Raw genomic sequence first — 15157 nt, 5'->3', positions numbered from 1 at the left:
GTTGGAAAAATTCAGATTCAGGAAGGATATAGGAAAGTACTGGTTTGGTAATAGAGTTGTGGATGAGTGGAACAAACTCCCAAGTACCGTTATAGAGGCCAGAACGTTGTGTAGCTTTAAAAATAGGTTGGATAAATACATGAGTAGATGTGGGTGGGTGTGAGTTAGACCTGATAGCTTGTGCTACCAGGTCGGTTGCCGTGTTCCTCCCTTAAGTCAATGTGACCTGACCTGACTAGGTTGGGTGCATTGGCTTAAGCCGGTAGGAGACTTGGACCTGCCTCGCATGGGCCAGTAGGCCTTCTGCAGTGTTCCTTCGTTCTTATGTTCTTATGTTCTTATTAGATATTTTCAGCACGTTCTTTATAACCTTTATTTATTCTGGTTTTCTATTTTACACACTTCAGTCATATATCCCCAAATATTACGAATTTCGGAGAGTAAATTTAGTCAGTGACTTCATCCTGTCTTCGTAGGAAAGGTGTCAGATCAGTGTTGCTAGTGTGAAACACATTATACCGTGTGCAGTGTTGCTAGTGTGATAAACACATTATACCGTGTGCAGTGTTGCTAGTGTAATAAACACATTATACCGTGTGCAGTGTTGCTAGTGTGATAAACACATTATACCGTGTGCAGTGTTGCTAGTGTGATAAACACATTATACCGTGTGCAGTGTTGCTAGTGTAATAAACACATTATACCGTGTGCAGTGTTGCTAGTGTAATAAACACATACCGTGTGCAGTGTTGCTAGTGTAATAAACACATTATACCGTGTGCAGTGTTGCTAGTGTAATAAACACATACCGTGTGCAGTGTTGCTAGTGTAATAAACACATTATACCGTGTGCAGTGTTGCTAGTGTAATAAACACATACCGTGTGCAGTGTTGCTAGTGTAACGAACACATTATACCGTGTGCAGTGTTGCTAGTGTAATAAACACATACCGTGTGCAGTGTTGCTAGTGTAATAAACACATTATACCGTGTGCAGTGTTGCTAGTGTAATAAACACATTATACCGTGTGCAGTGTTGCTAGTGTAATAAACACATTATACCGTGTGCAGTGTTGCTAGTGTAATTAACACATTATACCGTGTGCAGTGTTGCTAGTGTAATAAACACATTATACCGTGTGCAGTGTTGCTAGTGTAATAAACACATTATACCGTGTGCAGTGTTGCTAGTGTAATAAACACATTATACCGTGTGCAGTGTTACTAGTGTGATAAACACATTATACCGTGTGCAGTGTTGCTAGTGTAATAAACACATTATACCGTGTGCAGTGTTGCTAGTGTAATAAACACATTATACCGTGTGCAGTGTTGCTAGTGTAATAAACACATTATACCGTGTGCAGTGTTGCTAGTGTAGTGCACACATACTGTGTGCAGTGTTGCTAGTGTAGTGAACACATACCGTGTGCAGTGTTGCTAGTGTAGTGAACACAATATACCGTGTGCAGTGTTGCTAGTGTAGTGAACACAACGTGTGCAGTGTTGCTAGTGTAATGAACACATTATACCATGTGCAGTGTTGCTAGTGTAGTGAACACAATATACCGTGTGCAGTGTTGCTAGTGTAGTGAACACAATATACCGTGTGCAGTGTTGCTAGTGTAATGAACACATACCGTGTGCAGTGTTGCTAGTGTAGTGAACACAATATACCGTGTGCAGTGTTGCTAGTGTAATGAACACATACCGTGTGCAGTGTTGCTAGTGTAGTGAACACAATATACCATGTGCAGTGTTGCTAGTGTAGTGAACACATACCGTGTGCAGTGTTGCTAGTGTAGTGAACACAATATACCGTGTGCAGTGTTGCTAGTGTAGTGAACACAATATACCGTGTGCAGTGTTGCTAGTGTAGTGAACACAATATACCATGTGTAGTGTTGCTAGTGTAGTGAACACATACCGTGTGCAGTGTTGCTAGTGTAATGAACACAATATACCGTGTGCAGTGTTGCTAGTGTAATGAACACAATATACCGTGTGCAGTGTTGCTAGTGTAGTGAACACAATATACCGTGTGCAGTGTTGCTAGTGTAATGAACACATTATACCATGTGCAGTGTTGCTAGTGTAATGAACACAATATACCGTGTGCAGTGTTGCTAGTGTAATGAACACAATATACCGTGTGCAGTGTTGCTAGTGTAATGAACACATTATACCATGTGCAGTGTTGCTAGTGTAATGAACACAATATACCGTGTGCAGTGTTGCTAGTGTAATCAACACAATATACCGTGTGCAGTGTTGCCAGTGTAATGAACACATTATACCATGTGCAGTGTTGCTAGTGTAATGAACACAATATACCGTGTGCAGTGTTGCTAGTGTAATGAACACAATATACCGTGTGCAGTGTTGCTAGTGTAGTGAACACAATATACCGTGTGCAGTGTTGCTAGTGTAGTGAACACAATATACCGTGTGCAGTGTTGCTAGTGTAATGAACACAATATACCGTGTGCAGTGTTGCCAGTGTAATGAACACATTATACCATGTGCAGTGTTGCTAGTGTAATCAACACAATATACCGTGTGCAGTGTTGCTAGTGTAGTGAACACAATATACCGTGTTCAGTGTTGCTAGTGTAGTGAACACAATATACCGTGTGCAGTGTTGCTAGTGTAATCAACACAATATACCGTGTGCAGTGTTGCCAGTGTAATGAACACATTATACCATGTGCAGTGTTGCTAGTGTAATCAACACAATATACCGTGTGCAGTGTTGCTAGTGTAGTGAACACAATATACCGTGTGCAGTGTTGCTAGTGTAATCAACACAATATACCGTGTGCAGTGTTGCCAGTGTAATGAACACATTATACCATGTGCAGTGTTGCTAGTGTAATGAACACAATATACCGTGTGCAGTGTTGCTAGTGTAGTGAACACAATATACCGTGTGCAGTGTTGCTAGTGTAGTGAACACAATATACCGTGTGCAGTGTTGCTAGTGTAATAAACACAATATACCGTGTGCAGTGTTGCTAGTGTAGTGAACACAATATACCGTGTGCAGTGTTGCTAATGTAGTGAACACAATATACCGTGTGCAGTGTTGCTAGTGTAGTGAACACAATATACCGTGTGCAGTGTTGCTAGTGTAATGAACACAATATACCGTGTGCAGTGTTGCTAGTGTAATGAACACAATATACCGTGTGCAGTGTTGCTAGTGTAATGAACACAATATACCGTGTGCAGTGTTGCTAGTGTAGTGAACACAATATACCGTGTGCAGTGTTGCTAGTGTAGTGAACACAATATACCGTGTGCAGTGTTGCTAGTGTAATAAACACAATATACCGTGTGCAGTGTTGCTAGTGTAATAAACACAATATACCGTGTGCAGTGTTGCTAGTGTAGTGAACACAATATACCGTGTGCAGTGTTGCTAGTGTAGTGAACACATAACGTGTGCAGTGTTGCTAGTGTAATAAACACAATATACCGTGTGCAGTGTTGCTAGTGTAGTGAACACAATATACCGTGTGCAGTGTTGCTAGTGTAATCAACACTAATCAGTGGAAGCGAAGAAATCAACAAGTGAAAGGAAAGTTGTTATATTTTAACGAGACAGTCTTAATAGCGCCTGGGAGGGAGGGATATACTGCCCATTCTTGTTTCATTTATCCCCAAGTGTGTTTCTTAGCTTCCGGTACATCATGTATTCAACCTCAGTGCTAGAATACCTGAGAGCCACAGTCGCAATGGCTCTCTCACGGGCAGGAAACTTGTGAAGGCTTCCATTATTTATCAACGAGTTTTTGCGGCAACCAGGGTATTATAGTTCTGCCATACAAGTGTCCACTACAGCTTGTTAATTGCTCTGCACTCTTAACAGTATTGCTGTTCTTCTCAGTCTCGTAAACACTAAAGATGGCAGGCAAATATCACAAATTTCTACTTATATTCAGTATCCACTTAAATTTACTGTGTATGTCTTAATATTTTGTGTTCCTATATTTTATTTCAAAATAAGGTCTGGTCTGAGAGCGGGACGCAGGGGCGGTGTTCCCCGGAATCAACAGATAACGGATATCAGTGCACCACGCGGAAACGGGCGGGTATATATTAAAGAAAGATCGCAGTCAGCAGGATTCGAAGAAACGTCAGGGAGGCTGGCAAGGCTCTCTGTATATATCGTATATGAAGGTTGAGCACTGTTCTTTCTTGGACAACTCCCGCGAGTATACTGCTGCTGGGGTTCACAAGTGACTCTGAGAAAGGTTCACAGCGGTGTATTCCACACAGAGGCTCGGCAACTTTCTTGTAGCCTCTTACGTGGTACTAGACACCTTAGAAAAAAGTGGTCGTGCTCTTGCCACACTTGTTCAGTAATTCACTGTCCACAAGTGGTATGACCTATATTTCGATTAACTCGGTGATTTGCTGTTGTGTGCTCGTTCATACACCATTATCATTTAAGTTAGTGTAGTTATTTGTTACCTGTCTAGGTGGATTGTATTATCCTGGAAGTTAGTGTATGTTGTATGGCCGTCACCTCTCCAGGTGGAGTGTAACTTGAACCAACCTCTCCAGGTGGAGTGTATCTTGAACCAACCTCTCCAAGTGGAGTGTATCTTGAACCAACCTCTCGCAGTCTCGAAACCCTCAAACCCCATAGTCTAAAAGCAACAAACTGCAACCAGTACAAATTATCTTTATGCAAGAAATTGGAGCTACTCTGGCTCACGAAATCGTAATACGATTGTAAACAAACCACGGTGCGAGTGGGGTTAGAACCCATGGCGTGAGAGTTGTAAAATTCCAGTTTTACGACTCGCTTGCCGTGGGTTCCAATCCCACCCGTACCGTGGTTTTTTTCTCGTACCAAACGTTATTTTTCCCCCACCCTACCTATTTCCTAGGCATTGTATGGCCGTACTGTTTTAGTGTTTCCATAGGTATGAATCTAGCTTAATGAGAGGCCTATGCAACAACTTATTCCAATAAAAATTAAAGCTACTGGTTATTATTCCACAATGATTAGCCTACTTTCAAGGAGGTGCGCTAAACCCATAGGGCATACAGCCCCTGGGAGAATGGGAGACAAGTTCCATCCCAGGAAGATCAGATTCGATTCCTTGGATCAAGACTCCCTCCACCGGTGTCAAGCAGCCTCCCTGACTGCTCACCTCAGCTGCCCCAGATCGAATCCACGATAAAAAATCTGAATTCTTACGTGCGTTGGTTTTATATATGTCGTGTCGAATAGGTAAAAATTGCTATTTTGGCTTAAATATTAACGCTTTTCTTGCCGAATAAAGCAAGCGAAAATTTGTATATACGATAATTTCGCAAAAATCATTCTGAACCTAACGAAAAAAAATATATTTGTTTATTAAATTATTGTAAACTTATCTAAAATATATTTAGTTGGATTAGACTAAATTAAATTGCTCTTGTTATAATAAGGTCAGGTAAGTTTTCTAAGGTTCTTTTGCTACAAAATTATTAATTTTTACATTAACATAAGTGAAAAGATATATCTTCACACGCATAATTTTTAGAAAGTACTTAATTTTAAACGAGTTCTTGCTAACTGACCAGTTTTACCTATTCGGCACGACATTATTAATTATTGTACCCACGAACAAGTGGTATTGACCAATAACAATACTGCGACTAGCCAAGGAGTCGAACCCATGCTGCTTTGGCCCGCCTCTTGGTGAGCGAAAACTCATGACGCTTTAGTCCACGGGACCACACAATCTTTAAGAATGGCGCATCCAGCCAAGCTGGATGTTGTACCCGCCATCCAAGGACCTTCGATGTGGACGCCTCTAAGCTAATTACATTCTACTCCCTGTTTGGTGTACTAGCCCAACAAGCAGTATATTATATTATTGTACCCACGAACAAGTGGTATTGATCAACAGCACTGCGACTAGCCAATTGAAAGCGGTGAAAAGTTTTTACGAGGCTCAGGTTAGAGCATGTAGGAGAGAGGTAGATTATTTCCCAGTAAAAGTAGGCCTTAGACAAGGATGTGTGATGTCATCATGGTTGTTCAATATATTTACGGATGGGGTTGTAAGAAGTGAATGATCGGGTGTTGGCAAGAGGTGTGGGGTTAAAAGATAAAGAATCTAACACAAAATGGGAGTTGTCACAGTGCTCTTTGTTGATGACACTGTGCTTTTGGGAGATTCTGAAGAGATATTGTAGAGGTTGGTGGAGTTTAGTAGAGTACATAAAAGAAGAAAATTAAAAGTGAATGAAGGAAAGAGTAGAGTAAGGTGATGAGTATAACAAAAAAAAAAAATACGTAACGAAAGACTGGATATCAAATTGGAGGGAGAGAGTATGGAGGAGGTGTATGTATTCAGATATTTAGGAGTGGACGTGTCAGCAGATGGGTCTATGAAAGATGAGGTGAATCATAGAATTGACTAGGGTAAAAAGGCGAGTAGTGTACTCTGGAGTCTATGGAGACAAAAAACTTTGTCCATGGAAGCAAAATGGGGAATGTAAGAGAGTATATTTTTACCAACACTCTCATATGGGTGCGAAACATGGGTGGTGAATGTTGCAAGAAGGAGAAGGCTGGAGGCAGTGATGTCGTGTCTGAGAGCAACGTGTAGTGTGAATATAATGCAGAGAATTCGTAGTTTGTAAAATAGGAGGTGCAGGACTACCAAAAACTATTATCCAGAGGGCTGAGTAGGGGTTGTTGAGGTGGTTCGGACATGAAGAGAGGACGGAACAAAATAGAATGACTTCGAGTGTATAAATCTGTATTGGAGGGAAGGCGGGGTAGATATCGGCCTAGGAAAGGTTGGAGGGAGGGGGTAAAGGTGGTTTTGTGTGAGCGTGTTAGATAGGAGCGAATGGAGACAAGTGGTTTTTAGGACTTGGCATGCTATTGGAGTGTGAGCAAGGTAGCATTTATGAAGGGATTCAGGGAAACGGCAGGCCGGACTTGAGTCCTGGAGATGGGGATTACAGTGTCTGCACTCTGAAGGACGGGTGTTAATGTTCCAGTTTTATAACTGTAGTGTAAGCATGCCTCTGGCAAGACAGTAATGGAGTGAATGAAGTTGAAAGTTTTTCTTTTTCGGGCCACCCTGCCTTGGTGGGAAACGGCCGATGTGTTTATAATTTATATAATATATAATATTCATAGCGGCCGTGAAAGACTGTTCTTATTAGTATATTTATTGAAGTGGATGTCAGTGTTTCGGTGAGAAATCAATCAGCATATTGAAAATTACATGACATACATATGGCAGGTTGATGGAAAAATACAATAAAACAATAGTAAAACATTAATAAAAAAAGTGATATGTAGTGGGTGACACACCAGGCGATTACTATCCTGGGTTACTATCAGGGGATCATAGCCACCCTGGACCATTATTTTTACTGTATCTAAACTAACAAGGATATCAACTGCTTCTTCACCAAACAAATGCACTGAGGAAACCTCATGACGTTTCCATCCATCCTGGACCATTGTAAAGTTATAAATGAAGCGAGAAAGGTAGAGAAGGCCGGGAGATAATATACATCTACAAATTAATTAGCAAATTTACTGAACGAGAGCACAAGCCACACCAGACAACCAGTGCAATTTGACCTAAATATTTTGGAAAGTTGCGAAGTATTACCCTGTAAACTTGTCCTGGTGACTGATACTGCAGATACTGGTGAAACTGCCAGTCCTAATTCTGTCACCTAGTGTGGCTTTATTCATGGGCAAGAACTGAACGCGTAGGTACGATAAAATGTGTTGGAATTTTTAACCCGGGAAGTGTTAACCACCCAGGATAACCCTAGGAAGTCAGTACGTCATGGAGGACAGTCTTATTTCCAGTGGGGTCCTTTAATCTTGTCCCCCAGGATGAGACCCACACCAGTCGACTAACCCAGGTACCTATTTATTGCTAGGTGAAACAGGGACAACAGGTGTAAGAAAACATGCCCATTTCCACCCATGCCGGGAACTGAACCACGGACGCTCACAGTGAAAGGGGCAAGAGCGTTGCCTGTCGAGCCACGGGGAGTGGATGTTATCCGGATTAACGCTGGGAAATGTATACACAATTCCTTGCATCAAAAGCCCTCTTAGCAGCATTAAAAACCCACCCTTGAATTTACGTAGCACTTTACCACTTTAAACAGTCCGTTTTTAACCATTATCAAATAATATTACATAAATCAACACAACACTGCCTTTCAACACGCCTAACGCACACAACACAAACTTTCAATACGCCCTCTACACACAACACGGGTCACAACACAAGCTACCAATACTTTACACACAACACTGGCTACATTATTATAATAAAAAAGAAGCGCTAAACCTACAGGAGTCATACAGCGCCGAACACTGGCTACAACACAAGCTACCAATACTCCCTCTGAAAGTTAAGACATGTGCAACATCTGGATATCTTTATTGTAGACGTTTCGCCATCCAGTGGCTTTATCAATACAGATTCTAGGACATAATAGGAAGACAGAACTATATACAAAAGATGAGGTAATCAGTCCCTCAGCCTTGGAGTTAGTGTTCACAGCATCGTGGTGGAGGAGAATCTGTATTGATAAAGCCACTGGATGGCGAAACGTCTACAATAAAGATATCCAGATGTTGCACATGTGTCTTAACTTTCATATTGTCGGTATTTTATACCTTTCTTGCACAATACTCCCTCTGCACACACAACACAGGTCACAATACTAGCTATCAACACGTCTAACCCACACAACATTGGCAGCAACGCTAAATTCACCCAAACATCGCATCACGGAAGTAAATGCCTCCTGCACTGGGTATAATTTCGGAATGAAGATTTATTTTTTCAGTACTTATCTCCATGGTTAAATGCTAGGAGGCCTTAATAAAGTCTTCAATTAATCTATAAACTGGAGAATTTGCGATGTTTCGCCCATGATGAATCACTATCAAATCGCAAACGTTTGTTGTGAATCATTCCAGCCACATTATTATGGGTTAGTTGTGAATCATTCCATTCACATTATTATGGGTTAGTTATGAATTGTTTTAGCCATGGTATAGTGAGTTGTAAATTGTTCCACCCATGGTATCGTGGATTCTGAATTTTTCCAGCCAAGGTGTCGTGGGTTGCGAATTGTTCATGGCAAGGTATCGTAGGGTTGTCATTTTTTCCCACACACGGTATTGAGAGTATCATTAAAATAATAGGGGCGTGGTAAATAATAGGGGCGTGGTAAATAATAGGGGCGTGGTAAATAATAGGGGAGTGGTAAATAATAGGGGCGTGGTAAATAATAGGGGAGTGGTAAATAATAGGGGCGTGGTAAATAAAGATATGCAACATATAAATTTTGTACCAAATACTGAAATCAGAATAGCTTCAATTGTTATTATATTTAGGGGTAAGCCTTCAAACAATATTGGTCATACAAACCATGAAGGGGAGGCAATACGGTTCGATCCCAGGGAAGGACAGGTTTGGGAATCTTGTGGAAATATGTTTCACCAGCCAGTGGCTTCTTCGGTCCAATACAGAAAAGTCACTGGCTGGCGAAACGTTTCCTCAATAAAGATTCCCAAATATTGCACAACTGTCTCATTATTCAACTTGGTTTTCTAAACTATTTACATTACACAGGTTCGATTTTCAACATTGTGATCTCCTTGTTGAAAATGGTATAAAATATCGACAAGTTGAAGATTAAGACATGTGCAACAGTTGGGTATCTTTATTGTTGAAACGTTTCGCCTACACAGTGGACTTCTTCAGTCAAATGTAAAGGGAGTAGTAGTAATGAAATAAAGATGATATAATCAGTCCGTCAACCTTGGAGAAAAAGTATTTGAGGTGGTCAATCCGCCAGTTCCAAGGTCTGGAACGATACTGTTCCAGACTATGGAGCTGAACTCTTCTCCAGGCTGAGGGAATGACCACTTCAAATACTTTTCTCCAATGTTGATGGACTGATTACATCTTTATTTCATTACTACTACTCCCTTTGTATTTCAAGAAGCCTACTGGGTATAAGAAACGTTTCATCAATAAAGATAGCCAACTGCTGTACATGTGTCTATGTTCTTCATGAGCTAACCGAATCGAGGCGCACCCCTGGGGAATCTCGAAGAGCCTGTGTACGCAGCTTCAATTTTAAAGATGTGTTTCCTAGCTACTCACTGTCTGCCGTTTTTACAAGCTTTGTGATCAATACTGTTTAACTTCTAGATCAATGAGGGAGCACATATACTAGTTAATTAGGAACAAGATCCTATCCGCTAAGGGTCACCTAGTTACCAGTCAGCAAGTATACGAAGCCTGAATAAAATAATATAAAAATAATATATGATACACACGTGTGTATATTTCTAGTGAGGTAATGTATATTTGACTCTCGGGAATGTCCGGTTTATAAACATTAATATTCAATAATGTTAAGTATGTGTACGTTTACGTTACCCACAGGACCCCCCTACAACTGCACTGTAGCTTCACCTGTTTAGCTTTTGGGCAGTATAGGTTCCAACTGCAGCTTCACCCGTGTACCTTTTGAGCAGTATAGGTGCCAACTGCAGCTTCACCTGTGTAGCTTTTGGGCAGTATAGGTGCCAACTGCAGCTTCACCTGTGTAGCTTTTGGGCAGTATAGGTGCCAACTGCAGCTTCACCTGTGTAGCTTTTGGGTAATATAGGTGCCAACTGCAGCTTCACCTGTGTAGCTTTTGGGTAATATAGGTGCCAACTGCAGCTTCACCTGTGTAGCTGCTAAGATGCTATTTTTGATGTTCTGTGATTGACTTCAAATCTTCAATGGTGACATTTTACTGCACTGGATTATTATAATCATGGGGGAGCGCTAAACCCGTAGATTTATACAACGCCTGTAGGGGGTGGGGATGGAAGGTGTTCAGGCTCAATTCAGGAAACTGGAGCACATATCCAATTCCCTAGATCAAAAGCCCCTCACCAGCGTCAAGGAACCTCCCCCGAGAGTTACTGCACTGGAAACTTTAGTATGCACAGAGGTGGAGGGAACTGAGCTTGTCCAATACCTGGGATAACTTTCTCAGATACACCGAAATACATCGAAATGTTGTAGCTATGAGAAGCGCTAAATCCGACAGAGGTTATACGATGTCTCTATAATGGGAGACAATAAGGTTTATTCCAAGGCGAGGGAAGCTACAATTCCTTAGATCAAGAGCCCTTTACGAGCATGAAGGCACCTCCTTGAAGGAGTATTATATTCATTGGGCAGCACTACCCCCTATCTGTTTAGCGCTCTGCATACATGGTAGTGGATGAAGCTCCATTTGCCAGCATAAAAAAAAACACCTTTCCTTTCATTGAATTAAGGGTTAAAGGGGTTATGCATTTGACTACGCCAATATTTTTGTCAAACTTAATACATCAGTAGTCCACAACACCGACGAGTTGATGAATTAGATATGTGCAACACTTGAGTTTCTATTTTGTAGCCGTATCGCCAACCAGTGGTTTTACCAAGAGCACAGACACACATGGAAGACCATGGAAGAAGATGAGGTAATCACTCCCTCAGCCTAGCAGCACTGACCGCTTGCCTCTTGGCTCAGGCAATGAATACTTCATTTTCTACTTTCTCTTGTATATGTCAGTGTATTGTATTGATAATGCCACTGGTTGGCGATACGTCCAGAAAACAGCGATACCCAGATGTGGCACACGAGTTTGCTTCATTAACTTAGTATAGCTTGGCTGCAGTCGCCTGACATATGGAAGCTTGACGGAAGCTAACAGACTGCTTGAAGTATAGAAACGTAGCAGTGAGCTTTTTTCAAAACTTTTCGCCTTGAGGGCATTTATCAATTATAAGAAATGCGAAGACTCTGCATTACCTGAAATGTGTTGCAGCAGAAAGGTGCAATTAGGTGACGTTAATATGATCACTCACCTAGGGTTCCTTATCAGAGAAATAGGTGGCAAACTTCCCCGCCTTGGCTAAAACCTGATTACCTCCCATTCTTCATGTTCCGTATGACCTCTACGGGTTTAGTGTAACACCGCCACTGTAATAATGTTTTGCAGGAGAGGCCAGAGCACGGACCCATGGAGCTTAACAAAAACATACCAAACTAAGAACAACTTGTGCAAGTTTTCACGAGCTGCTGAACACCCTGGGTAGTGAGGATGAACACCATGACCAGTGCACGAGGGTGAACACCATGGCTAGTGCATGAGGGTGAACACCATGACCAGTGCACGAGGGTGAACACCATGGCCAGTGCACGAGGGTGAACACCATGGCCAGTGCACGAGGGTGAACACCATGGCCAGTGCACGAGGGTGAACACCATGGCCAGTGCACGAGGGTGAACACCATGGCCAGTGCATGAGGGTGAACACCATGGCCAGTGCACGAGGGTGAACGCCATAGCCAGTGCACGAGGGTGAACACCATGACCAGTGCACGAGGGTGAACACCATGGCTAGTGCATGAGGGTGAACACCATGACCAGTGCACGAGGGTGAACACCATGGCCAGTGCACGAGGGTGAACACCATGGCCAGTGCACGAGGGTGAACACCATGGCCAGTGCACGAGGGTGAACACCATGGCCAGTGCACGAGGGTGAACACCATGGCCAGTGCACGAGGGTGAACACCATGGCCAGTGCACGAGGGTGAACGCCATAGCCAGTGCACGAGGGTGAACACCATGGCCAGTGCACGAGTGAGGGTGAACACCATGTGCACAAGAATGAACACCAGGACCAATGGACGAGTGAGTGAACACCAAACAAGTCTCCATCATAACGGTACTTACATCCTCAGATGGAATATCGTAGCACTCTGCGATCTTTTGGTAAAGTTCCTTGACATTTGTGAAGCCGGAGATAATGCCTGTGGGTGAACCGTGAGCTTGTTGGCAGTGGAAGACTAGCTTGGGGCGTGTTACAGTGCTCTCCTGGGGCGGGCCATGACCGTTTGTGGGCGGCCTGGGGTGATGGGCGTGAGGATCCTCAACTCCGTTGCTACCATCCTCACGTTTCCTAGGCTTGAACAGCGGCATAATGAGGGACAGATCATGTGTCTAGCCAGCACTTGTGACAACATGCGCTCCCAGGCGCACCACTGCTCTACCAGACGGAGAGGCAATACAAGCAGCGGCTATAACATTTATATAAGGAAGCTAGAGCTTAGTACGTACTATCACCTTCGTGGCCTCACACTGACTGACGTTGCTCGGCCACTATTCTGCAGTTCCGGTATTATGTTCATTCTCCCGTATACTAGTGTTCACCACCACCCTGCAACACTAACCTATCATTTCACATTATTTCTTAACCTTCATCACATTATATCCCTTATTCAGGTGTCATATTACTCCCATTTCGGATAGCAGTTACTGTCTCGATGGGCAAATATACATGAGCAATGTATTTTGACAAATGAACGATATTTGTGAGAGGTGGTGAGTGACGTCAGTAGCAGCTGGGGCGGGAAGTGAGACACGTCTCCCTGCGCAGCTCCTCAGGTAAACTACTACCTGTATAACACATTATATTCTCCATCATCTTTACTATATTCTCCAGTATTCCAGTTTCTCATTCCTTGCTATAACCAATTCAAGATTATTAGCTAATGATGAAGAGATATTAATAGTTTTTTCTTAAATATTGCAGCTTATATAGTATGGCTGATTTTCTGTTTGCTCAAATATATAAGATGTAAATTATTATTATTATTATTATTATTATTATTATTATTATTATTATTATTATTATTATTATTATATTTTATTGTATAATAGGAAGATAACGGGGTGGTGGAGTTACGTCAGTCTGGCGCAGCTCAGATATTCCAGGTTATCATGTCTGGTGTTATTACATTGGTTATCATGTCTGGTGTTATCACGTCTGGTGTTGTAACATCTGTTGTTATCACGTCTGGTATTATTACGCCTGGTGTTATCACGTCTGGTGTTATTAAGTTGGTTATCTTATCTGGTGTTATCATGTTGCTTACGTCTGGTGTTATTACAGTGGTCATCATGTCTGGTGTTGTAACATCTGTTGTTATCACATCTGGTGTTGTAACATCTGGTGTTATCACGTCTGGTATTATTACGTCTGGTGTTATCACGTCTGGTGTTATTAAGTTGGTTATCACATCTGGTGTTATGTTGGTTACAGTGGCCATCACGTCTGGTGTTATTACAGTGGCCATCACGTCTGGTGTTATTACAGTGGCCATCACGTCTGGTGTTATTACAGTGGTCATCACGTCTGGTGTTATTACAGTGGTCATCACGTCTGGTGTTATTACAGTGGTCATCACGTCTGGTGTTATTACAGTGGTCATCACGTCTGGTGTTATTACAGTGGTCATCACGTCTGGTGTTATTATAGTGGTCATCACGTCTCCTGTTATAACATCTGCTGTTATCACGTCTGGTGTTGTAACATGTTATCACATCTGGTGTTATCACGTCTGGTGTTGTAACATGTTGTTATCACGTCTGGTGTTGTAACATCTGTTGTTATTACGTCTGGTGTTGTAACATCTGGTGTTATCACATCTGATGTTATCAAATGATTGTGAGCGTCGCCTTCCCTGTTCAACCTCTATTTGCCCTCAATAAATATTGAGATAGAGCAGAGGTCGCTTAAAAGCCTTGAACATAACAAATCTATAGCTGAAGTTTGGCTAAACGGAAAATTGTTATTTAGCTCACTAGTAAGACGCATGTGCAACACCTAAGTATCTTTATCGTCGAAACATTTCGACAATAAAAATACCTATGTGCTACACATGTATCTTACTCATCCACATGTCGGTATTTTATACCACTAGTTGAAAATATAAGTTAAAAATGTCAGTAAAGAATAAAAAAAAATGACGTTACCGTGCCTGTAACAATATGCAACCCGCACTAAGGAGAAGGGAAATTAATGATAACATTTCGGTCTAATTTGGACCATTCACAAGTCACACTGAAGCGAGAAGGGAAGAATATATCTGTAACATTAAAATATTGTGTAAGAAGGAACCTATCTCAACAGCAATTTCTGTGAAATATCTGGGAATATCCTTTCATGCTTGTCAGGCAAATTAATACTGAACAGTGTAGTAAAAAAAGAGGGCAAATGCCATGTTAAAGTTCCTATGTATATAGGCACAGTG

The 15157-nt window shown here is 41.9% G+C and overlaps 1 protein-coding gene across 1 annotated transcript in view; it reads right to left on the bottom strand.

Moving 5' to 3' along the window:
- Positions 1–13220, bottom strand: part of kermit (PDZ domain-containing protein GIPC-like protein kermit) — an 88530-nt gene extending 75310 nt beyond the window's left edge. The window contains exon 1 of the mRNA XM_053799312.2: positions 12798–13220. Within this exon, the coding sequence (XP_053655287.2) occupies positions 12798–13043 (246 nt within the window). The 5' untranslated portion in view covers positions 13044–13220. The remainder of the gene's footprint in view (positions 1–12797) is intronic.
- Positions 13221–15157: the final 1937 nt, after the last annotated feature.

The sequence above is a fragment of the Cherax quadricarinatus genome, chromosome 84 (genome assembly GCF_038502225.1).
Source record: "Cherax quadricarinatus isolate ZL_2023a chromosome 84, ASM3850222v1, whole genome shotgun sequence".
Lineage (NCBI taxonomy): Eukaryota > Metazoa > Arthropoda > Malacostraca > Decapoda > Parastacidae > Cherax > Cherax quadricarinatus.
This window is presented reverse-complemented; position numbering and strand designations above follow the sequence as displayed.